General features: G+C 38.4%; 2 protein-coding genes across 2 annotated transcripts; both read left to right on the top strand.

The window, feature by feature from the left end:
- Positions 1 to 851: 851 nt before the first annotated feature.
- Positions 852 to 4,879, top strand: LOC145054149 (putative receptor-like serine/threonine-protein kinase At4g34500). Its single transcript, XM_079002293.1, has 7 exons — positions 852 to 1,620; positions 2,768 to 2,872; positions 2,995 to 3,120; positions 3,213 to 3,383; positions 3,470 to 3,599; positions 3,684 to 3,893; positions 4,562 to 4,879. Exons 1-7 carry the CDS (start codon positions 983 to 985, stop codon positions 4,670 to 4,672), a joined length of 1,491 nt encoding a protein of 496 aa, XP_078858419.1. The 5' UTR covers positions 852 to 982; the 3' UTR covers positions 4,673 to 4,879.
- A 1,522-nt stretch (positions 4,880 to 6,401) lies between these two features.
- On the top strand, positions 6,402 to 8,324 carry LOC145054148 (uncharacterized). The gene is made up of 2 exons (XM_079002292.1): positions 6,402 to 7,664; positions 7,759 to 8,324. Exons 1-2 carry the CDS (start codon positions 6,771 to 6,773, stop codon positions 7,915 to 7,917), a joined length of 1,053 nt encoding a protein of 350 aa, XP_078858418.1. The 5' UTR covers positions 6,402 to 6,770; the 3' UTR covers positions 7,918 to 8,324.
- Positions 8,325 to 26,136: the final 17,812 nt, after the last annotated feature.

Here is a 26,136-nt window from a genome sequence, read left to right as displayed (position 1 = left end):
TGTTTTAGGTACATCAGATGATCGCGGGAAGACAAATGCGTGATCGTACAACTCATCATGTTTATGACTTGTTTCTGGGATACTTTGATATTATACTATTTTGAAAACAAGTTTTGTAATAATAAATGGTTTTGAAATGTTTTAAAAAATTCAAATTTGACATGATTTTTGTAGACGTTACAGAAATGAAACTTGACCTTAGGAATCATAGATAGGTAAAACTTGAGCATACTAATCATAAGTTCACTATGGCTCAACATGATTTAATGAGATTAACAAATCAACGAGTTTTACCCTTTAATCCTTGAACTTTCTTCCAATGATGGCTTGAGAATCGTAGAGGTGTTGTTGTTCAATGGCCTTGTGGGAATTAGACGATCATTTTCCTTTTCTCCGGAAATAAAATCTGAGTACAACTCCAAACAACACATATCATCACATAATCTAAATAATATATATAACATAAAAAGAGGGGCATAGTTTTTTATTTACTTAAACGGCTACATACCCTCTAAATGTGATACGGACATTTTGTACAAAAAGTTGAAACCACAAAGACACAAGGACTATACTCGTTAAAAAAAGAAAATTAAACATGCAAGTTTTTATAAATCATGGACCATTTATATAATTTTGTCTTCTAAAGTTCTAATAATAGTCATCTTGAAAAGTACTCCAATTAAACCCCTTTGTACAGTAAAACACCGACTATAATGTGGCAATTCTGTCATTCCCTTCTAGCGTACGCATTCTTGATTCCCTTATCCAGTGGCTTTCCCGTAATAATATCAAAGATCAAGCCCAGTTTCACTACATGCAATCACTTGACTCTTGCCCACGCTTTAACTTTGTCATTCATTATTGTCAGTTTGAACTCTGAATCACACTCACTTTGAATGCTCCCCAAGTCCCCATTTCTTCTTCTCCTTCCACACGCCATATTTTTTTAAATCTCCATTTTCAGTTCCGATCTCGACTAACAATGTTATTTTCCGGCAAAACAACCTCCACCGAAGACAGTATTAGTCTCATTAACTCCAAAACAGCAATACTAGGGCAAAAACTATATGTCGTCATCGCCGTTACAGTAGCAGGTATCGCAGTGGTTTTCCTACTGATCTTCCGCTTTCTTCTTCATAAACATAAATCGAAACGGCGTAATAGAAGAATGCTAGTCAACCAGGGCTCAGAAGTGTTGCATTTGGCGTCGGAAACGGTGAATGTCGAAGCGAACACGAAATGCTTAGATCAAACTGATGAGAAAGCGACGAAATCATTAATTAGTATGTTTGAGATGGATGATGACGATGAGGGATACGAAAGTAAACTGATAATCAAAGTTGTTGAGGGGAAATTAGATGATGATACATGGCCATCGGGAAGCAACGAGTCGAGTACAGGTACGAGTGGGAGTGGGAGCGATGTGGCGTCATCTTCGGTGTCTGCGGAGAGTTTGAAGAACATTGGTTGGGGGCGATGGTTCAGCTTTAACGAGCTTGAAATTGCGACGAATAGATTTGCAGCGGAGAATGTGATCGGAGAAGGAGGATACGGTGTTGTGTACAGAGGAGTTTTACACGATGGTTCCACGGTGGCGGTGAAGAATCTTCTTGACAACAGGCGAGTTTTTCATTTTGACTCCGGCTTACAAAAATTTAAATTATTTGGATGTTTATTTATGATTTATTCGATATTTAGTAATATTAATAATCTGTTTGAATTTATTTTCTTGAAAAATGATAAAGATAGTTTTTTAGATCTAAGTTTATACAGTTGACCATTGTCCTAATTTAAGTTTTTCTACTAGGTGCCAAAAAAAGTAAATGCCATCTTTATTAATCTCTTCTTTCAAGAAAAAATAGTACTGGAAGTATGGAACCAATCTTTTTTTTTTATTGTGCAAATTGGTATATTGCTCTACATCGACATTTCAACGTTTATATTAGAAAATAGCAATATAATTATTTATTGGTTTCCAAGAATTCTATAGGCTCAAAGCCACCTTATTAATGCTAAATATCTGAGAGGCGAGAACTGAAAAAATTAATGTATATAGTATATTTTGATTTTGATTTTTGAATAAATATATGGGCCAGGTGACCGTTATTAAATAAACGTTGAAATATTTGATTTTGGTATAAAGAAGACAACAAAAATGTCAAAATCATGAGATGAGATTAAAAGAGAAAATTAATGGATTCATGTATCATTGTTTTAAATAGGAAGATTAGTAAGAGTAAAAAGGTAAATATTTAATTTCTCTTATTGTGATCAAGACATCTAATGCACACCCACAAAAGTAAAATAATATTTTTTTGTGGAACCGGAACTTAATGACATTATCATTGTTATTGGCTTATTGCAATTTTTTGTGGAACCGGAACTCATTGTTATTGACATCTATTGACTTGATTTATGGTGGAACCTCTTAATCTCTTATTAGTTTTTATCTGCTTAGTAACTGCTTTAGTGAAAATTGTATATTTTTATATAAGTTACTATCAGTAAAATAGATGTCTGAAACTACCATATATTTTATACAATAAACTAGTAAGAGGTACACTTCCATTTTGAAAGTACAAAACTTTCAAATGTGCATTATGAGCAGATCTTCGATTAAAGAGCTAAGGAATATTGAAAATAATATTTTTCTTTTAATTTCAAGAAAATTTCCTATATATTTGCTTAAAGTGTGAATGACTTTAACAAAATAATTTCTTTATTTGTTATATAAGACCAAAATTAATATGAGTGTCACATTGTGTAGGGGACAAGCGGAAAAGGAATTTAAAGCGGAAGTTGAAGCCATTGGAAAAGTAAGGCATAAAAACCTCGTTGGTTTAATTGGATTTTGTGCAGAAGGTGCTAAGAGGTACTTTTTTCTATAACATTGTTACATTTTAAAATACGTTATGGTTGCATTATTATCTAACTAAGCTTATTCAATGCTGTTTCAGTTTTTTCTCCTATTAACTTCTGTCACTGCAAACACAGGTTGCTTGTGTATGAATATGTTGACAATGGAAATCTAGAGCAATGGTTGCATGGAGACATGGGACCCACCAACCCACCTCTAACTTGGGAGATTCGCATGAAGATCGCCATTGGGACTGCAAAAGGGTATATGCTATTTACATCTTTCAGATAGACTTTTTAATTTGTTGCATATATTTCATTTATATTAATACTATTATTTATGATTTTGCTATTAGATTGGCGTATTTACACGAAGGATTGGAGCCAAAAGTTGTTCATCGTGATGTTAAATCAAGCAACATACTCGTGGATAAAAATTGGAACGCAAAAGTAGCTGATTTTGGACTTTCTAAGTTACTCGATTCTGATAAAAGCTATGTGACTACACGAGTAATGGGGACATTTGGGTTGGTTAATTTCTTAATTTACCCCTTTAATTCATCCCAAATTTCTACCTCAATTTTTCCAAATTCTTATTCTTCATGATCCACAGATATGTGTCACCTGATTATGCAAGCACAGGAATGCTTAATGAAGGAAGCGACGTCTACAGCTTCGGAGTTTTACTTATGGAAATAGTCACAGGAAAGAGCCCAGTTGATTATTCTCGACCACCTGGAGAGGTACAATTACAATTACAATTTCAAATTTATATTCGTTTAGTATTTTGGTTAATTGACGAATATGCCCTTGTTGGATGTGTTTAGATGAACCTGGTTGAGTGGTTTAAAGGAATGGTGGGGAGTCGTCAAGGGGAGGAGTTGCTAGATCCAAAGATCAATGTAAGGCCTTCTCCAAGAGCTTTAAAACGGGCATTGTTGGTGTGCCTTAGATGTATAGATATGGATGCAAGTAAGCGTCCAAAAATGGGACAAATTGTACACATGCTCGACTCAAATGAATTTCCTTTTCGTGGAGTAAGTATTTTCTTTCTTGTACTTGTCTTTATTTATTGTAAAATGTTAGGACTTAATGAGTTGTTTTGTGACTCTCTCTATTATGTTAGTCTTTTTGCATTAACTTAAAAAAATGCACTCTTTTTCTTTTTGCAAAAGATAGTCACAGAAAATGCACAAATTTAGTCACCTTTCTTAATCACTTTTAAAGAAATAGCCAAAATTAACAAAGATTCATAAGATAGCCACTCTTTTTCTTTTTGCAAAAGATAGTCACTCATTTCGCAGTGGGGTCATTGCCAAATGCACTATTTACTGTGGAATTGGTCACCATGTTTAATGCATTTCCTTTTATTGTGAAAATGGTCTTTGGAGATCTCTACCATAAAAATAAACATCAAAAAAATGTTTTCCTAATAACAAGTCGTAATTTTCATCAAAATGTGAACAATTCTACAGTAGGAAGACTAAATCTTGCATTACTGTTTTTTTTTTTTTCTATAACTTTTTTGCGGGGACCATACAATAGTATATTTCACAATGGCCCATTGTGAAATTGTCGACTGCTTTGAGAAAAAAAGTTAAATCTTGGCTATTTTTTGTAAATCATTAAGGAAATTGGCTATATATTTTCCATTTTAATTAAGTTTAATAGAAATAGAAACTGAGGTCATATTCATTACTTATAGGAACATCGGCTGCCTAGGGACACGACGATACCTCGTCCAAATGCACCCGCTACTTGTAAATTTCCTTTACAACCGGATGATGATGATGAACAAAGATCGAATTTAAAATGATTCTTTGTATAGTTGAAAAAACCCATGGACACAGGAGAGTAGGTATCCTAGGCTACTTGATTCCATATTTACAATATTTGGCATCGTTTTTGCACATGTTACATTATTATGGAGAGACAAACATTTTGTTATTCTTTCTTGCTATCAGACACGAATGCCAATGCCACAAGTATTGATATGTAAATATGATTAGTTATCTCTTTTCTACTCTCAAGTATGAACTTAATCATCATTTATATATACTAGAATCTGAAGGTCATTCGAAATCTAATGTACATAATGATGATCATACATCACAAGAAGATATACATTATTGTTGTATGTCTTTTTTGCAACAAAACGTGAACATATTATACATCACAATTCATTCTTTAGAAAATGTTGAGGTTGAGAATTTCATTCCCTCAAGTACGGACCTCAGGTTGAATATGTTTCATCTGTAGGTGATGAATAGGGTTGGTGGTAGGGGTGCAAACGAGTCGAGCCGAGCGTGGCAAGGCTCAGCTCGGGCTCGTTTAAGTTCTAAGAGGCTCGAGCTCAAGCTCGGCTCGATTTGAGCTTCTTGTACTAAGTTCGGCTCGAGATCGTAAATAATTATACAAGCTCGACTCGGGCTCGGGCTCGGCTCGTTTTTTGTCTGACTTATCTAAATAAGCTTAAGCTCGGCTCGAGCTCGTTAAGAAGCTCGTTTACTAATACCTTAAATTCCTAATCCACAAATATTTTAATATATAAAAAAATAAGAAATTATATTATATAAATGCTCGTTTAGGCTCGCGAGCCCAATCAAGCTTAGTGACATAGGCTCGAGCTCAAGCTCGTTTAATAAACGAGCTTAATATTAAGCTCGAGCTCGGCTCGGGCTCGTTTAATATTGGTTTCGAGTCGAGCTTTTAGCAATCCGATCCCGAGTAGCCCACGAGTAGCTTGACTCGTTTGCACCCCTAGTTGGTGGTCATGTAAATGACACTAATGTTGGTGTAATAATAGTAGTAGACAACTGTGACATTTCAAAGAGGAATGTGAAGTTTACCAAGAAGATCTCGAATCAAAATGCCTTTGCCTCAGTCGAATGGGTGACGTATTAATGTTTTGAGCATGTGAGGCCCTGAGGAAGATACAATACAGGATGTGGACTGTTTTTTGGTGGGACACTCAAAGCTCTTACGAACGTATTTTGGGTCCTAGGACAAAAGAGAAAAAAGACCATTAAAATATACAAATTTCATGAACTTTTTTTATAATAACTCAATAATTGTAAGAAAAATTATTTATATTAGTTTTTAAATATAACATTTTCGATTACAAAAATCAATATATTTAAAGAAAAATACTTCTTTTAGCTTTTTAAGATGCAAAATTATTAATAAAATCTTCAAGATCGATATGTTTAACATATAATTAATAAAGTCCGTAAAAAATTTAGGCTGATTTAAAAAATATACCCTAGACAGTCGTCCCTATCGTCCACTCTTTGTGACCCGAAGACACTCCCTAATTTGCTCTCAATAAATAGATGATGGTATGTCAGTGAAGCATAAAGATGAAGCACGTGGTTAAATATATCTCAAGATTCTATTGATTATATTAACGTGAGGTTTGCAAGGATGATATCATAAATGCATAATGAAACAATCCTCGTATGAGTTAGTAGTAAAACGTAATTTCATGAAAAAACAAAGTTTAAAATACCATAGTATATAGTATGACGTTGGAGATAGAGTTTTGCTTGTGGTATGTCGGCCACATGAGTCTTCCGTATTAACGTCAAAACTCAAAAGAATTCGAATCTTTTTGGTAATCGCAGTTTCAAAGAGCAAAAGCTTATCATTAAACGGATCACCATCAAAAAAATGGAACTCGATTCGACCAAATTGATTCACAGCCGGCCGGACAGACTCACGTGACGGAGACACGCCTCACCATGCAAGCACGCGCCACACACAAGCGTCCAAACACTCGAGCCTCATCTCACATGTTCTCTGTTCATCCCTATCTTTAAAGCTCATGGTCTCTGCATCGACCGACCTTAATTAACGTCCCTCTGTGAATTCAATTACACACTTAAACTTCACATCGACAGTTGCAGATCAAGACGATGCATCTTGTGTTTCTTTGTCTTGTTTTATCGTCGCTTATAACCGGAGCGAATTGGTCCCCTTCTCCACCTCCTCACCACCGTCAATTTGTCGTCGAATTCGAAGAAAAACCCGACGGGAACACCGAAGTGTCGATTTCACTGCACGACGATTCCGGGATGGTGATCGAGAAGACAAAAAACATGGTTTCTGCTAAACCCCATGATGTTTCAAGCAACTTGGAAGAGCAAGTGAAAGAAGTAATCGATAAATCAGTTGGTGATCCTAAAGTCAAACTATCGGAAAAAGTCAAGGATGTGGTTGGAAACGCTGTGAGGAAAGCAGTAGGCTTGTTTACAATCGGAGAAAGCACAAAAGGAGCGCTCAAAGACTTGGTAGTTAAAATGAAACAATGGGATGTTATCGATTCACCAAAGCGAATAGGGGAAGATATTGAAAGTAACGCTAGCCTGAAAGTTGAAGAAGCGGTAGAAAAAGTGAAAGAGACGGTGAAAATCGTAAAGGAAACTAGTTGGAATGATCTTCTAACAAAACCCACCAGAAAGATGACAGTTTTAATAGACAAGATACAATCAGTGATCAGTTGGTGTCACTTATTAGGGTTCTCGACAGCTTATGGGATGGGGGTGTGGGTTACGTTCTTTTCGAGCTGTGTTTTGGGCAAATGTCTACCTAAGCGAGAGTACAGAATGATCATAAACAAGTTGTACATGGTGTATTTCAGGGCAATGGCGAATTGTGTTGGAGCAGCTCTTATCGGGTATCTTGTGAGCCGAGGGAGAAACGTGTTCTTTTTGTCCAACAAGATGGCGATATTTCAAGGGTTCAATCTCCTCTCTGCCTTTCTTATGAATTTGACTAATCTGATGTTCTTAGAGCCTCGAGCAACAAAGGTCATTTACACTATCTTTCCTATTTCTAGTGTCTTGATCCATAGAAAGATTATTGATCTAACGCGAGTTTAATACTTGATTGGGTGTCGAATAGAGAAAGAAGATAAAGGAGGACAGTGGAACAAAAATTGTAGTATCAGAGAAGCTAAAGAAACTGAACACATACTCCTCGACATTGAATGTCTCGACAATGGTGGTGCTCACATGGCACCTCGCATACATAGGTCAACTAGTCCAAGCTCCACACCCATGATCTATGGCTGCAAGATAAGGCACCTTGTTACAAGACCAATTATTCTACTTTGTAAGAACAAAACATTGTTGAGTATGTAGGGCTTGTTAGTTATTACCACCATAGGGCCTTTCACATTGCCTTTTGAGAGTCAATAGATAGGTATCCTTTTTTACAAAAGTTAAGGGTTAAAGTGTCGGGCTGGGTTAAGACGAAATATTTAGGTTTAGCAATAGGGTGGGTTAGTAAGTTTATATGTAATTTGTGCTAAAAATATATATTTACAGCTTATTTGTATTTAATTGTCACGGAAATAGTATGTTAGTTTGGTAGAAGTTAACAGGGCTCTTGTTGTAACTAGACATAGTTGGTGTAAAGTGCGGGTGAACTTTTTAACCAAAAAACGGAATCAGAACGTATTCAGTGCAGTTTTCTGTTCTTCCAATTCATCATTTAAGTTTTTTGTTATTTTGGCTCTGGTCCAGGCCGGTTCCGGTTCCGGTTCCAAAAACCTTATTAGATAGCACATTTCTTAGTAGAACTGAACCGATAACGAGGATGTTGTTATTCACACCCAAAACCTTTTTTAGAAGTATGAGACCATGGTCAAAACCATTTTTACTTTCCCTCTACATAATCATTATAACAAAACCAATGATTTAATTGTTTTTACACTAATAGTCCCTCGTGATATATATTGTTTAAAATTTTAATCTCTCATATTTTAAAATCTAAATAATCCATTATACGTTAATTTTATATATATGCTTCCCTATTTTACATTTTATATATATATATATATATATATATATATATATATATATATATATATATATATATATATATATATATGTATATATATATCACTACAAGGATACGGACCTATCTTGAAGACGCATGTTGTCAGTACAAGTCAAGCTATGCCGACGACATGTCGTCGCCATACCTTTTGCAAACTTTGACTAAATTCCTTTTGACTAAGATATTTGTGCCGACGACAAGTCGTCACTATAAGTCTGGCGGGCTCGACAAAATAGGCATTCTTGGTCAACCGATCCACGACGACACAAATCAAATCCACTCCCCGTGCAGTCCTGGGAATCTTCCTGATGAAATCCATAGTAATATCCTCCCATTTCCACACATGGATAGCTAACAGCTGCGTCTTGTCGTGAGGTCTCTGGTGCTCAGCCTTGACCTTCCTGCAGGTTAAGCACCTCTCAACGTACCAGGCTACATCCCACTTCATGTTGGGCCACATGTAATCAGGACGAAGATCTCTATATCTTCGTCGCCCCGGGATGGATAAAATATATGGACTTGTGTGCCTCCTCATCAGGATCTGGCATACACCACCTGCGTACGGAACCCACACTCTGCGATGGAGTGTCAACAGCCCGCGGCTATCATAGTCGAAAGAAGAAATCTAACCCACGATATGCTCACTCTTTCGGTCTTCCTCCTTCATAGCCTCATGATGGGCCTCTCGAATCCACTCCAAAAGCGGAGTCACTACTATCATCATCAGGCAGATATCTCTGATCAGGGCTGCGAATGTCTTGCGGCTAAGTGCATCAACCACAACATTAGCCTTTCCCGGGTGGTAGAGGATCTGACAGTCGTAATCCTTCAGCATGTCCAACTATCGTCACTGTCTCATGTTTAGATTTGGTTGGTCCATCAGATACCTCAGATTCTTGTGGTCCGTGTAAATGGTACAATAGACCCCATAGAGGTAGTGTCACCAAATATTGAAGGCGCAAACAACCGCCCCCAACTCCAGGTCGTGCATCGGTTAATTCGACTCGTGTGGCTTTAGCTGCCTCGAGGCGTAGGCAATGACGTGCCCCCTCTGCATCCACACTGCGCCCAAACCAGAAATGGATGCATCACAGTATACTACAAAATCCTCAACGCCCTCTGGCAGGGCTAAGATCGGTGCTTCGTAGAACCTCTGCCTCAAAGTCTCAAACGCTGCCTGCTGCTCAGGCCGCTAGCGAAAGACAACAGCCTTCTTCGTCAGCTGGGTCAGGGGTACCGCTACCTTGGAGATATTTTGAATGAATCTTCGATAATAGCCTGGTAGCCCAAGGAAACACCGAATCTCAGATGGAGACTTCGGAACCTCTCATCTCATCACGACCTCCACTTTGGCCGGGTCGACCAAAATACCGTTCTGGCTGACAAGGTGCCCCAGAAACTGCACCTCACGCAACCAAAACTCGCACTTAGAGAACTTGGCGTACAAGATCTCCCTCCTCAGGGTATCCAAAACCTCTCGTAAGTGCTCCTCGTGCTGCTCCTGCGTCTTGGAGTAAACCAAGATGTCATCAATAAAGACTATCACAGACTGATCCAGCATCGATCTGTATACGCGGTTCATTAGGTCGACGAATGCGACAGGGGCATTGGTGAGCCCAAAAGGCATCACCCCACGAACTCATAGTGGTCAAAACGAGTTTGGAAAGCAGTCTTCTTTACATTCTCATCTTTACTCGTATCTAGCAATAGCCTGAACGCAAATCTATCTTGGAAAACCAAGATGCACCCTGAAGCTGGTCGAAGAGATCATCAATCCTCGAGAGTGGGTAATGGTTCTTCACCGTTACCTTGTTCAGCTCCCGGTAATCTATACACATCCGATGTGACCCGTCCTTCTTCTTCACAAACGGGATCGGGGCTCCCAAGGCGACCTGCCCGGCCTGATAAATCCCTTTTCTAATAGCTCCTGCAGCTATGTAGACAACTCCTGCATCTCGGGAGGAGCCAACTAGTATGGTGCCTTGGCTATCGGAGCCACACTCGGAACTAGGTCAATCCTGAACTCCACCTATCTCTCCGGAGGTATCCCAGGAAACTCCTCCGGGAACAGATCCGGATACTCCCTCAAAACTGGCACATCACTCAAGGTCGCCTTACCTGTCTCCTGGGTATCCATAACATAGGTGACGTAACCTGCGTAACCCTGTTGAACGTAGCGCCTATCCGTCGCTGCTGAACACAAAGTCGGCCTGCGTTGCGGCCTCTCACCCTGAATCACCAACTCTCCCCCACTTGGGGTCCTGACATGAACCAACTGTTGCTCTCAGTCGATCACTGCCCCGCTAGGGATCAACCAATCCATGCCTATGATGACCTTGTTCCCACGCAAAGGAATGGGAACCAAATCCACGAGGTAAGGCTCGTCATACATCCACAAGACACAATCTCTGTAAACCTATGATGCTCGGATGGATCGGTCGTCAACAATCTCGACCTGTAGAGGACAATCCAACATGCCTGAAGACTCGACAAACCACTTATTGAGTGTAAGAGATACGAATGATCAGGTAGCTCCGAGGCAAATAACACTTGTACTGGAATGCCGCTCACCTGGAACGATCCTAAACAAAACATATAAAATATAAATATCAAAAATGACAAATAATAACAGTTAGGGAGAAGAAAACATATCGGTCACCACATCCAATGTGGCGCGTGCCTCCTCGGCGGTCAACTAGAAGGCTCGGCTCCTCACCATTGTAGCATTTGTCTTGCCTTGTCGGCCATCCGTGATCCGTAGGGTCACTGGAGCTGGCACCGCCACTAGCGCTCCTGATGTCAATCTCTGGCAGTTGGCCTTTTATGGACCTTCTGATTGCAGTGAAAGTAGATTAAGACTGATGTCTGAAGGGTGGGGATAGGGGCAGTACAATCCCTACAAAAGTGCCCAAGCTTGTCGCACTTATAGCAGCCCAATCCCCCTAACCTACATACTCCCTCATGCGACTTGCCACATTTCCCACAGCGACTCCGACATTGCTGGCTTTTCGACCTAGAGTCGAATCCCTTGGGTTTCTTCCTATAAACCCCAGTCGTCTGCCCAGTCTCCACCTTCATCTTCCTGATGTGATCTATATCAATCTCCCTCTCCCTCGCCCTCGCTATCATGTCATCCAAAGTCGGGCATGTCGAGTAGCTGACATATTTTCGAATGTCAGCTCTCAACATGTGAAACAACCCAAAGATATGGTCCAAAAATTTCATTTTTAATTTATAAATAAAACCATAGTAACCCAAATCATCTCATAAAAACATAAGTGATAGTATCTCAAAAACATCATATCAAAACACTATACAAAATCACATGTCCAAATATTAGAGTAAATCATCCCAGGCTAAACGATGTGGTGTGTGCAATGCAGTCATCCCGAGCTCTACCCCTTACTAGTGGAAGTACCTAAAACCAAAACTAAAAATTGTAAGCATGAAGCTTAGTGAGTCTCCCCAAACTACCACATACCATACATATATCACATAATCACATAACAGCATAACTTGGCCCTGGCCCACTACATCGGCCCCCGACCGGCATCGAACCAAAATCTGGCATCGGGTCCCGCCCGACATCGAGCAAAGCTCGGTATACATAAGCATATGAACAAGTACATATAAACATAAACACCTAACATACATATAAACATTCCTTGGGCTTGCCCCGACATCATAACGAAGTCCGGAAACATCTAAACAGACACATGCAAGAATCACGAAGACATCAAGCATGCAAACATTCCTCGAGCTTACCCCAACATCGGATTGAAGTCTGGAAAAACATATAAACCTACATCGGGCACAACCCGACATCAGACCTTAGTCCAACATATGCTAGCATACACAAACGGGCTGACATTAGTGCCTTCGATCCATTCCTACTGGAGGAAAACTCACCTCAAATGTCGGGTGAAGTAATCAAACGTCTCTGCTCTTGCAACCGGCTCTACTCATGCCCTATACAAAACAACCCCTTATATACCATTCCTTACTCAAGACCCCTTCACGGGTCCACCTTGGTCAAATTCAATGTCAAAGTCAAAGTCAACGCTCGGTAAAAGTCAAAGTCAACACTTTGAGTTGACTCAACTCGTCGAGTTATCCCCCTGACTCGTCGAGTTCCCTTGCTACTCGCAGTCTTGATAAAGCGAGTCAACTCGTCGATTTCTACCCTAATCAGAATCAGGACAAATCGACTCAACTCTTCGAGTTCCTCTATGGACTCGACAAGTTCCTCAGTCAGTTTGAGACATCTTAATGGATTAAGCCTCTACTCTTCAGATCTAAGCTTTATACTTCTCATATACACTGAAAATGTCCTTTTAAAGGTAAAGTTTCCAACTTTGCCCGTTAATACCTTTACTTAATGGGTTTAGCTCAAACCCTAACTCTTTAGGACCTAGATCTTGGTCCATAAGCCATCAATACTCCAAGCTAAAGCATACAAACATAGGTCTAGACCCTAAACACTACATAAACACGTAAAGCTTCCACCTTTCTCTCCATGCATGGCCTTTTGGGGCTTAAAAGGCCAAAATGACATCCTATAGCTTGCATGGGGCTTCAATGGCCATAAAGTTTGCACCATTATGCCATGAAATCCCTCCATGGTTCCAGATATGATGGTACACTCACTTGAGACGTCCATATCCCAAAGATCAAGCTTCTTGGACCAAAAACCCAATAAAAAGATAATAAAGAGATCTAAGAAGTTACTAAGCAAGTTTGAGACTTGCTTACCAAAAAATGATGAGAATGAAATGGAGTCTCTGGATCTACTAACTTCTCCTTGAATCCCCAACTTCTATTTCCTTCACAAGCTTCAACACACACAAGGTTTCACTCAAAAATGGCTCATAAGCTCACAAATGCATTAGGGTTTCTGAATCTAGGGTTTGGGACTTGGAGGATGGAAATGAGGCCAGCATGTGGGGATTAAGATGCTTAAATAGGGTGCAAAACCTCGAAATTAGGGTTTCATTATGGCGACCCTACTCATCGACTTGAGGGCTCTCAACTCGTCTGTGACATCCCCAAAATCTCGGCCAGAAAAGACCGATTTTCATTTATGCTTTTAAAATAATTTCAGAGTAAATCCTTTTGATTTGAAAGAGTTGCGGAATTTGTTCCCAAAAACAAAACATGATAAAACAATGTTTACCAAAGCATTTCATAAAAGAAATGTATTTTCATTATATAATCAAAACTCGGGGTGTCATGTTCTGATACAAATCAATAAGCATAAACGATAACATTACAAGTCATTCAACAAATATATACATATACAGACTTGTAAACAAAACAACTTAATGGTTCATCCATCTTATGCCCTCGCGCCACTTCCTGTAATACAAATAAAACTGAGTGGGTCAGGTTTGGGAGCCTGGTGAGCATATAGGGTTTTCAACCCACAATAAATAATTATATTTAATATTCACCAACCAACAATAACCCAATTACCCATTCCCGTTATTCTCACTTTATGTCCCTAAGACAACTAACATAAGGGACCTAGTCTAAGAATATTTCATCGGGGCGACAACACATGCTTCGGGGGTACCTCAGCAATATAAGTCTAATAAGGCAACCATGAGGGGGATGGAGTACAGCGAATGAACACCCAAGTTCATTAACACCTACAGGTGGCAAACCTGCTAATGTTCCACAAGACTGTCTAGAAAAGTCTGTGGTCGTCATCTAAACTCCGCTAGATGACTGAATCAAAACAACAACGAGGCCTCTCTTCTATTTATTACACACCAACTATCTACCCATGTTCTACCCAACATATTAGTAGATAAAAATATACATTTTTATACATAGTTTAAAAACTTGTATAGCATGCTTTGATCAATACATATCCCACATAACAGATGAGGCACACACACATAACACGTATTTCATAGAAAACAAATCAGATCCATGAGATAGAAGAGAGTGAATATACATTCACACATATAACACAAAATATACACATAACACGTATTTCGTATAAAATACTTCATATTTATGCGTTAGAAGAAAGTAACCACACACTCACACCTATAAACAACAATATACTTAATACACTCGAACCATACTTGTATTATTATCGTGTTTATGAAAGGTAGTATACACTCACTTGATCAGAAGATGATCGGACAGCACTACGACTTGCAGAAGTAGTAATCCTCAGCAGATCTGGAAGATCTTCACAAAAATCGAACTTCTCGCGGGCAGAGCTTCGGCTCGGGAACCGCACTTCTCGGGATCTTCGGGATCTCGGGACTTGCTTCGGGGCTCAAGAATAATATCGGGGCTTCGGGGGTTTACGCGCAGAGCTTCGGCACAAAAACGAGGAGAAATGAGCAAATAAGCCTGGAACCCTCGCATCCTATTTATAGGAGGCTGGAGCCTCGGAGTACGCGGGACGTACTGCAGTACGCGGGGCGTACTGCTCCGAAATCGTCACTGCTTACGTATCCGAAGTGCTCGAGTGCGAGTGTCGACATTCCTCGGTGTACGCGGGGCGTACTTCGGATGAGTCCGATGACTCCTCTTCGGCTAATGTCGGACTTAATAATTAAATTTAATTATTAATTATTTAATAAACTTCGGAAATTCATATATTCTTCATACGAACTCCGTTTCCGACGGTCTTTATATCCACGCGAAGGTGAGACTACGCTCTATAACTTTCGTTTGGACTCCGTCGGCTAATTTTAACTTTATTTTTATTATTTATTTTTAATAGGCCGAGACAAAAAAACTTCGTTATAAATTCATAACTTCTTCGTTTGACGTCCGTTCTCGCCTAACTTTTTATCGCTTTGATACCAACAACGAGACCTTCGATCCTCGTTTAGATTGCTTCGACTAAAGACCGCTCGATCTCAAATCGAGTATTTCAGGCTGCATACCGCTAAGCCGAAACTTCGATAAATCATAACTTCCTCATACGAAGTCAGATTTTGGCGTTCTATATATATTCGGAAACCTCGTTTCAACTACTACAACATTATCCAAAGATATCAAGTTTATTTTACACTTAAATATTGACGCTTATTTTTATTCTTAATTAATCAAACCACATAATTAAGCAATTAAGCACAAAACACATAATATTCAAATAATACAATCTTATTATTTCAAAACGGGTTACAAAGGTTAACCTAGACCATTACATTGCTAAAAATGGCAAGCCCAGAAACACAGGCGTTACATCGTCGAGTAGGTTACTTAAAACCCACGTCACTTCTGGTCTCTATTCGGCGAGTTTGGGGCTCCCAACTCGTCGAGTTGCTCTACAAAAATTAATAAATTATAATTTAAATGCATACCAGAAACTAGGCATTACAACATGTCGTGGTACCGGGTTTTCTTCATCTCATCATCACCCGCGTACTGAGGTACCAGTAAGGCCCTCTCCCTAAACTTGGCGGTAATCTGTGGCACTGACTCAGTAGTCTGTCGTATATCCAAGAACTCCCTGGCTAGCTGCTGAATCTCCATAGCTGGAGCAAAATCGGCTCGAAATTTGGTTATAAAGTCCTACCAAGTCATAGCCTCAATGGTTGGGGCTCCCAAAGTATCGTTGTAACGCCCGTAGATCCAGGCTAGTCAATTTAGAGATAATAGGGGTCGAAAACGACTTTTCGACAAAAGATTATTTTGAATAAATAATCTTAACCAAGTTGTAGAAAATGTCTCAAGGGTTCCGTACATATAAATGGCGCCGAAATCCAAATTATAACGAAGAAGTTATGACCCGTCGAAGTTTCGCAACGGAACCGGCACGACACCGGGAAGACGTAAATAATGAATTTATGATAGAGCGACTTTTAGCCTTAGTAATCTAAATGAAAGTCTTAGAATATATTAACCTGAGAGCTTCCATAAAAAGAACATCCAAATCTGACTTCATATGAGGAAGTTATGATTTTTTGAAGTTTCGGCTTAGCGGTGTACAACCCGAAGTTCGAGTATTAGATCGAGCGGTTTTTAGCCGACACAACCTAAACGAGAATTGAAGATCTCGTTATTAGTAGTGTAACGATAAAAAGACAGACAAAAATGGACATCGGATGAAGAAGTTATGAGACTTTAACGGACCAATCCTGTCCCAGCCTGTTAAAAATATAACTTTAAAAATAAAGTCAAAATTAGCCGACGGAGTCTAAACGAAAGTTGTAGAGTACGTCTCCACCTACACGTGGATATAAATAACGTCAAAAACGAAGTTCGTATGAACGAGTTAAAAATTATAATAGCATATTTACGTATTAAAAATAAAGTATAAATCATATATACGTACACACACACACACACACACACACATATATATATATATATATATATATATATATATATATATATCATTAGATAGGTATCGACGATGCGGTCATTATAAGACTAATGTTAAGTTCTTTCGACATTAGTTTAATACAAATATCATTAAATCTATTTAAAATAGTATTATAAAGGGGTGTTTAGTTGTTTATATAACTATAAGGTCATTAAGTAATTATGGAGGGTAGTTTTTGAAAATTCAATTAGTACAAATAAGGGCCTCTAGCTCTCATATTTCTTGCACCATTCTCTTGATTCAAGTGTATTTCTCTTCTTATCCCCCGAGCATTTCGGTCCCTCGTGATTCGACTTTTCTTTCTGTAGTTTTAGTATAGTAAGGTGAGTGCCGAAGCGCTGCACGAATCTTTCTTAGAAAGATTCAGCGACGAAGTTCTGCCCCTGCAGAGCCCGACTCCTAGCTAAAACCCCCTTGTAAGTAAGTTTTGCTTACCCTATTTTAATATAGCTTATATTTAAAATTAGTATTGTTATTATGAACTTATAATAAATATTTGAACTATTATTATATAAGTGTCGTTATAATTTCTTTTTAACTACTCGCGGTACGGAAAATCTGGTTTAAAGGGCCGCATAGGGTTGTTGGATTTCAGAAGTTCTATATGCCAAAATGGTCCTACCCTCCGATGTTTTATGTCTTGCCCCTGTCTATACATAGTGGTTTGAAAGTATTGTTTAAACGCTTATATAATAATAATAATAATAATAGACTAATAATTAGTCACGGTAAATGTTAGACTAAAATCTAGTTGTAATAATACTACGTTTCTTCGAAGGAAATTATTTTAAAGTAAACGAAGCGTTGTCCGAGTACCGAGTCACCACCTTCTCAGGTGAGTGCATAGTTACTTTCATCTTACACATAGATATGAAGTATTTTATATAAATTACGTGCTATGTGTGCATATTATCTGAGTACTTGTTGTGTATGCTAGATGAACGATTTTTTACATGTTTTAAATGATTTAAACTGTATATGTATTTTATATCTACCATAATGTTGGGGTAAAACATGGGTAGATGTAATAGATGAAATATGAGTTGGATGATGAGTTAAGAGGTGTTATAGATCACGAGGTGAGGGTGAGAGGTGAACGATGTGAGAAGCCTTTTCCAAATGATGGCCCCGTCATTCAGCAAAGTATGGATGACAACCACGGACTATTCTAGACAGTCCAGTGGAACACTAGCAGGCTTTCAACCTGTAGGTGTTGTGGTGGTTGTCGAGGCCAACAAAATTAATAACCCTAATTATTACACACTAAAATAGCGTATAGTGGTAAAGGGATCGAATCCACGGAGATTGATTCAATTTATAACTCTATGAAAAATCTCTTTGTAAAAATACTTGTAAAATAACAATAAAAATAAAATGGGAGATATTGGTGTTTTGAAATACTTGAAACAAACTAGAATTAACTATGATTTAAATAAACAATTTGAATAAAAATAAGGGTTTGATGTAAAATCAATAAGGGAGAGATGGTTGACTTAAAGTTTCCTCATTTTGACTTTTGATGAACATATCATTAGAATCCAATGGTGCAATACTTTGATTTAAATCCTTAATTTGGCTATAATAATCCAAGGAGCTTGAGATTACCTAGACTTTTCTTAATTGTTGAAATGGCTAGAGAAGCTCATAACAATTTCCTTAGTCAAAGTCACTAATTCCAAATAGCATGTAATTAGTGAAAGTCAACTAGCATTAAGAACCAAAAAGTCACCAAATCCAAGAGGAGTCAATTGCTTTCACTACCATGTTGGAGAAAATGTTTTTATGATTGTGTGAAGCAAAAACAACACAAAAATCATTTGTTGCTTGCTACTTTGAGGATCCTTTACTTAATCAAGAAATTAGCCAACTAATCACCACAAACACATTTAAACTCATGAACAAAAACATACTAGTAGTGATAATATGATAAAACACAAAACATTTCCATAAAGATTTAAGAACAATTTCATGGATTCTTCAACATTCAACAAAAGTTCAAAGGATTCAACAAAAAGTCAACCAAGATTAGTTTAGCCAAGCATGGTTAAACTCAAAGAAACAAAGTTAGAGAATATTGTACGTACCAAACATTTTACAATAATCAAGAGGTGAAATAAGATGTTCTTGGCCTTCAAAAGTACTCCAAGCTCCAGAGAGAAAGTGTCAAACTCGGACCTCCAAGATAAGGTTGAAGAGGCACACCAACCTTCCCAATATATAGCTCTAAGTAAAATCCCGAGACTACCCTTGTCAGGAATCCACGCGGGCCGCAGGGAGTCTTACGCGGGCCGCGTGACTTCGACGGAATTTTTGGGCTTCTTCAAGTCTTGGGCCCCCACAGCTAATCCATTGGCCCAGTTCGAATCCAATCAGCTTCTAGCCCATTTTTCTTCAATATTTCTTCAATTAAAGCCCAGTTTGTCTTTCCACATCACTCAAAACTTCCGCAAACTCCTAAACATTGATCTTGCACACTCAAGAATTCTCCCGCGCCCTTTAAAATTTAAAGTTCAACACTTCTGCGCCTTCAAGCAATCGACAAGCCTACTCCCTGAATCACCTCCACAACTATCAAGCACGAAATCTCCACTACTCTTCAAGTCCAATCGCCTTCCAAAAGATCCCGCACACTCCCACTCCTCTAGTTTCCTTAAAATCTGCAATAATGCTCAAGAAACTGGAAAGTACCCGAAATGGTCATAAAAATAACAAAAAGGAAAATATGCATGGAAATTAACTAAAATGCGAATGGAATATGCTAAAAAACTATAAAAAGAAGTAAATAAAATGAAGCTATCATGTTGTGAACGATGTGTTCACCCAGTGTACTCTAAACCCTGGCGTCCATGCAGACTTGGTGCCTAAACCTTGGTGATCATGCAGACTTGATGCCTAAACCTTGGTGATCATGCAGACTTGATACCTAAACCTTTGTGATCATGCAGACTTGATGCCTAAACCCTGGCGACTATGCAGACTTAGTGCCTAAACCCTAGCGACTATGCAGACTTAGTGCCTAAGCCCTGGCGACTATGCAGACTTAGTGCCCGTTGTGTAAACCATGGCAATGATGGACTTCATGTCGATTCCTTAGGATGATCCTTAGCAATGAATGAACAAGGAATAGCTGATTCTTAGGGTAGATCCTTAAGATTAAAGAAGATAATGGGGATGGGTAATTGGGTTGATTGTTTGATTGTTTAAACATAATAATTATATTATTGTGGGTTGAAAACCCTATGTACTCACCAGGTTTCCCAACCTGACCCACTTAGTTTATTTATATTACAGGTGTCGATATGAAATGATATTACACTGAGAGATTAAGGAGATATAGATCACTAGTGTAAATGAATGTAAGTTCTGTTTATGCTTATGTTTATATATTGACGATGACATCCCAAATGTTTTAAAATGAATAAAATACGTTTCTTCGGAAATGCTTTGATAATGTATTTATCGTGTTTTTTTGGGAATAAATTCCGCAACATTTTTATTAAAAGAGGTACTCTGATTTTCATAAAGCATAAACAAAATCGGTTTTTTCTGGCCGTGAAAATGGGGATGTCACAGAAGTCTGGCGCTCCGCATCCCTTAAAATCCTTGAAGGAAAGCGTGTGAGTCCCTAAATGGCCAGGTGCCATGTCACTCCTGAATTACCTAAGGCGATCCTCCATCAGCTTAATGATCCCTTCCTTGATCGACCCGAAGATCACCGGGTTCGCCTCAAGGATGCCTCTTGTAATCTCGGATGCAATGAACTACTGGCTTGGAACCTGTACCCGAACCTGACCTAGACCCCTAACCTCCTGCTCCGTGACGTGTCATCACCATTTTGAAACAAACCACACACTCATCAGAGTCATACATAATATCGAGAGACCTCATACTCACTACAAGTGCCCTGATTTAATCTCAGCTCTCCTTGATTTGAGTACGGATCCTATGCTTTCAGTAGTACAGGCCCATACTACCTTCCACATCCGTCCGTACTTTCCTCAAAAATTACCTTGATTCCACCAAGTCCCTTTCACCACTACTACATGTTGTACTAATCTCATCCTAGGCTTACCCTATGGTAATCTCCGACCCACTATCCGCCATCAGTTGCATAAGAAGTCCCTGCTATCTCTCCCTAATTAGCTCGCGAATACCATTACATATTACTAAGACCATATAATTCTTCGAATGAGATGTCCTACCCTACAACGATTGGAATCAGATAAGATATGTGAAATAGGGCTCCTAAAGATAACTAGGACTCCTAAAAGCACAGATCAAGTAGCATTTGGGCATTGAGTAATCAAAACCAAGCATATCCTAATCAGGCTTTCATATCACTGACTAGTCAGTACTATCATGCAATTCAATAAGCACATACAACAGGCACATAAGGCATCTTCCTAGATCTTTAGCCATAATCTAGCATGCAGTTCTCATAATCATATCATATATCATAGCAAACATGTATGGGTATATTGGGGAAAACTTACATTAGCTCACCCGATTGCACGTATCACACTCCTTGTTCTTTCTCAAACCCATTAATTTTAATCCTTGTTCTTTCTCGATTTGAGTCCAGACACCCCCGAAGGCGTTTCTGAATCCCTCAAACCAAGGCTCTGATACCAACTAGTAACATCCTAAAATTTAAGGCCAAAAATTTCATTTTAAATTAAATAATTATAAAACCATTTGTCTGATAACAATCATAGTATCACTCATATCAAAAACCAATGTATCGATAGGCAAAACATGTCATAATAAAACATCATCAGAGTATAAATCCAAAGATCTCCAGTGCGGAAAATGTAGTGTGATGCGTTGCGATCATGTTGGCTCCTTTCCCTTCGAAGAGGAAGTACCTGAAAACAAAACTGTAAACCGTAATCACAAAGCTTAGTGAGTTCCCCCCATCATACCACATACCGTACAATAACATATTGCCTAGCATATCTGGGTGTTGGGCTACCGCTTCGGTCTCTTTCAACCGGTAGCCGCCTAGCATATCTGGATAATGGCTTACCCTTTCGATCTCTTTCAACCGGTAACTACCTAGCATATCTGGGTGTTGGCCTACCCTTTCGGCCTCTTTCAACCAGTAACAGGGACTATTTTAGCCCCTATTACTACCACATATCATCCTAGTACATAAACACATAAGTCATATAATGCCTAGCATATCTGGATGCTGGCATACCCCTTCGGTCATTTCGACCGGTAATAGGGTCTATCCAACCCTTCCTACCACTATCGCATAATAACATAACATACTAACACAATAAGCATAACAGATAGTGTCATACCAGACAATTATCACAAAGACAATCATCTCAACTATAAAATCAATTACTAGTGGGCCGACATTGGTGCCTTCGACCCACTCCTACTGGAAGGTAACTCACCTCAGATGTCGTGAAGTAGCTGAACTGTCCTCGACTTTGAAATCAACTCCACTCAAATCCTACACATAAAAGATCTCCTTTAATTACCCCTTTCATACTCATAACCCCTTAAGGGTCAACTTTTGTCAAATTAAAAGTCAAAGTCAACAATCTGGTCAAAGTCAACATTTTGGGTTGACTCAACTCGCTGAGTTGCATAAATCACAAAACCCTAAAATCGCGATCTAACTCATCGAGTTCTTTCACAACTCGTTGAGTTCCTCATATCAACAGAATCGGGACTTCTCCAGTCGACTCGTGGAGTCACCCTTGAACTCGTCAAGTTCTTCCTTTTACTGAATCGGGACACTTCGACCCAACTCGTCGAGTTCCTTTATGAACTCGTCGAGTTCTTTAGTTTGTTAAGCTATATTAATAGATTAAGCTCTTATCCTTCATATCTAAGCTCCATACTTCATATACATACTGAAAATGTCCTTTTAAGGGTAAATTTTCCAACTTTACCCGTTAATACCCTTCCTTAATGGATTTAGCTCAAACCCTAACTCTTTAAGACCTAGATCATGATCCAAAAGCCATTAATACTTCAAGCTAAGGCACAGAAACTGAGATCTATACCCTAGACACTACATGAACACGTAAAGTCTCTGACTTTTCTCTCCATGCATAGCCTTTTGGAGCTTAAAAGGCCAAAACGACATCCTAATGCTTGCATGGGGCTTTAATGGCCATAAAATTTGCACCTTTATGCAAGGAAAGCCCTTCAAGGTCCTAGATCTGGAAGTATACTCACTTGGGACGTCCTTTTCCCAAGGACCATGCTACTTGGATGTCACACCCCCGAACCAGACGACGATTACGTCCGAGGGCTATTGTGACTCAATTGAATACCATCACAATGATTATACATGAATCATAACATCATTCATCACCATGCATTGAAATATTACAACCGATATTGTTTACATTCAGTACATTGTTTCAAAACATTACAATTCCAAAACATAAACCGTTCGATATTAATTAAACAAACATCATGACATAACTGGACACATTTTTCTTCGATTTACCTGTTACCTGAGAATACAAGTATTTTGGAAAAACGTCAACATATGAAATGTTGGTGAGTTCATAATCAAGGTTTGAAAAGAAATGATTTGTATAATTTTGAAAACCACAGAAAAACCGATATTTTCTAAAAAAAATGTTGTATATGAGAAAAAGTGTGAAGATCCGTAAGTATGCTTGTTGATTATTATAAACGTGAATAATTGTTAGACTTTGTATATATATCACATAATCAAGAGTATTGAATTTCCCAGGGAAAACCCGATGTTTTCCCAATACATCAAATTACGTGGCTTAGTTAGTATTATTCCGATACGACGTTGTTTTCTATAATTCCAGGTGACATTGGATTAATTATGGGTTGTGAGTCGTTATAATCACGCATTAATGAAAATGACTATTTTACAACTATACAAACGATCCCTTAGGCGTCGTCCGTACTACTCACTTAATTCAACCACCCTGACTTCTCATAGCCCCACAACCGAGGAGAAAAGAGGGTGCAAAGCCCCCGTTATTTCCATAAGTCGTTCAAGGCTATCGTGAATGCGAAAGGCACTTGGCCCGACTCGCATTTGACTTCTCGACTTTGCTAGCAGTACCAAAGGACCCTGGGGGCCCAACAGCACAATAAAGCTATTGAAAGTCCTTTTACACGGAATTAGGTCATAGTAGGCCTAATAACATGTAAACGCGTTCCCTTCGGGCCTAAAGATCATGTCATTGGGCTAGCTAGGCCCAACAAGCACGATTTGAAACTTTCAAGCCCAAAGATGGTGTATTGACTTCTCGTAAATTTCCGCCTGTGTATTGAAGTATCATTGTTTATTCATTTTTGATTCGTTATTGATTCGAGACCGAATCAATTCGTTTGGTAACGATATTGGTGTTGAAAGTGTATTTATTATTACGTTTCGCCGGTAGACGTAGTACTCGTATTTTTATTTTAAGGGATTTATGGTTTAAGAATTTGAGTTTATCTTTTTAAACACCTTCTTGAAATAAATTTACACTTTTAACCCTTTGTGTATAAAAGAATTTCCATTTTAGTCCTTAAACTATTTTTCTTGACACTTTTAATATCAAAACGTATTGGAAAGACATTTTTAGCACAAATTTACTTAATAAACAGCTTATGTCCTTCAAAAATGAAATTTTCTCGGTTGAAACCTCCATCTTCGCAACTTTTACAATTTTGGCCCAAGATGGAAATTTTTTGCATCTTTGGTCCCTTTTTAAGTTGAAAAGCATTTTTGGCCCTTGAATTAGTTTTAGTACACAAGTAATCCCCTGTTTTATAGAAATGTGTAGTTTCAGCCCCTCTAATTTAAAAATCTCACAATTTGGGGCTTTATTGGGCCGAAAAGCCCATTTTGGCCCTTTATGTTTAAAATTTACATTATTAACCCTTCAAAAGTGTTGATATTCAAAAAATACATATTAGAAACTGTTTAGACTCATCTCAACCTTCAGAATCTATATTTTGTTGTTTTGGGCCCCTTAGTTTTGTATTTTTAGCATTTTGAGCCCAAAAATGGGTTTTAAGTCCAAAAATGTTCATATTAACCAACTAGATTATTTTTCTAGACTTGATTAGTGTGAAATGGTATAAGTTACTTATTTCATTCTTCATATTGTAGATCTCTATTTTTAGGTTCTTTTTGGCTAGTATAAACATCACAATCACATAAGATCATACATATAAGCATAAAAATCACACAAGGCATACAATTCTCCCCCACAAAACTTATAAAAACTGAAAAAGAGGGGGTATGAAGCTCACCTTTGGGTGTGGTTTCGGTTTTTGGAAGAAAATGAGAAGAATTTCGGCCTTAGCAACCTTCCTTGGAAGATTTCGAACTTGAATGCTTCTTAGGTGCTAGATCATGAGTTTGAATGAATTAAGAGGTGATTTTTGGATGAAATGAAGTAGCTAGTTTAAGGATCTAAGAGATTTCTTACCTTAGATGATGATTTTTGTGTAAAAATCCTCTTGATTCCTTCATAGATCTCGAAATGTGGGTGAGTTATGAGAGAGTTTCCTTGAGAGAAAAGTGAGTGAAATGTGTGTGTGTGTGTGTGTGCTTGAACTCGGACGAGAGCAAGAGAGAGAGGGAGAAAAAGATTAGCTAGACTTGGAAGTATGTGAGTGCATGGATGTTTGAGTCTTCATGCATGGATGTCCCTTGAACAATTGTGAGGTGTCACTCACAAAGTCAATTCTCCTCTTCTTTTGGGCTTGGGCCGAGAATGGGGAGGGTGAGAGGAGGTTTTTGGGCTTTTTGCCCTTAAGCCCATGTTATAGCTAGGTTGGATGATTTTTGGCCTAAAAAAATATAAATATGATTTTTATGACCCATTAGGTTAGATTAGGTTAATTATGGTCCAAAATGGTTCATATAATTAATCTATCTCATTCAAGGCCCAATATGGCCCAAAATATTGAATTAAATGGAAGTGGGTCCAATTAGAGCCCATTTAAGAGTTCTAAGCCCAAGATAGCCAAATTGGAAGCTTATTGGTCCATTGGGCCCAATAAGGAAGTCCTAGTCCAAAATGGACTTAAACAAGAACTTCTAGGGTTTCCAATTGCTAAATGACTATTTGAAT

Source organism: Lactuca serriola, chromosome 5 (assembly GCF_051521515.1).
Source record: "Lactuca serriola cultivar US96UC23 chromosome 5, Lser_US96UC23_V15, whole genome shotgun sequence".
Taxonomy (NCBI): Eukaryota; Viridiplantae; Streptophyta; class Magnoliopsida; order Asterales; family Asteraceae; genus Lactuca; species Lactuca serriola.
The sequence above is the reverse complement of the archived record's forward strand: the minus strand, read 5'-3'. Positions and strand labels throughout refer to the sequence as shown.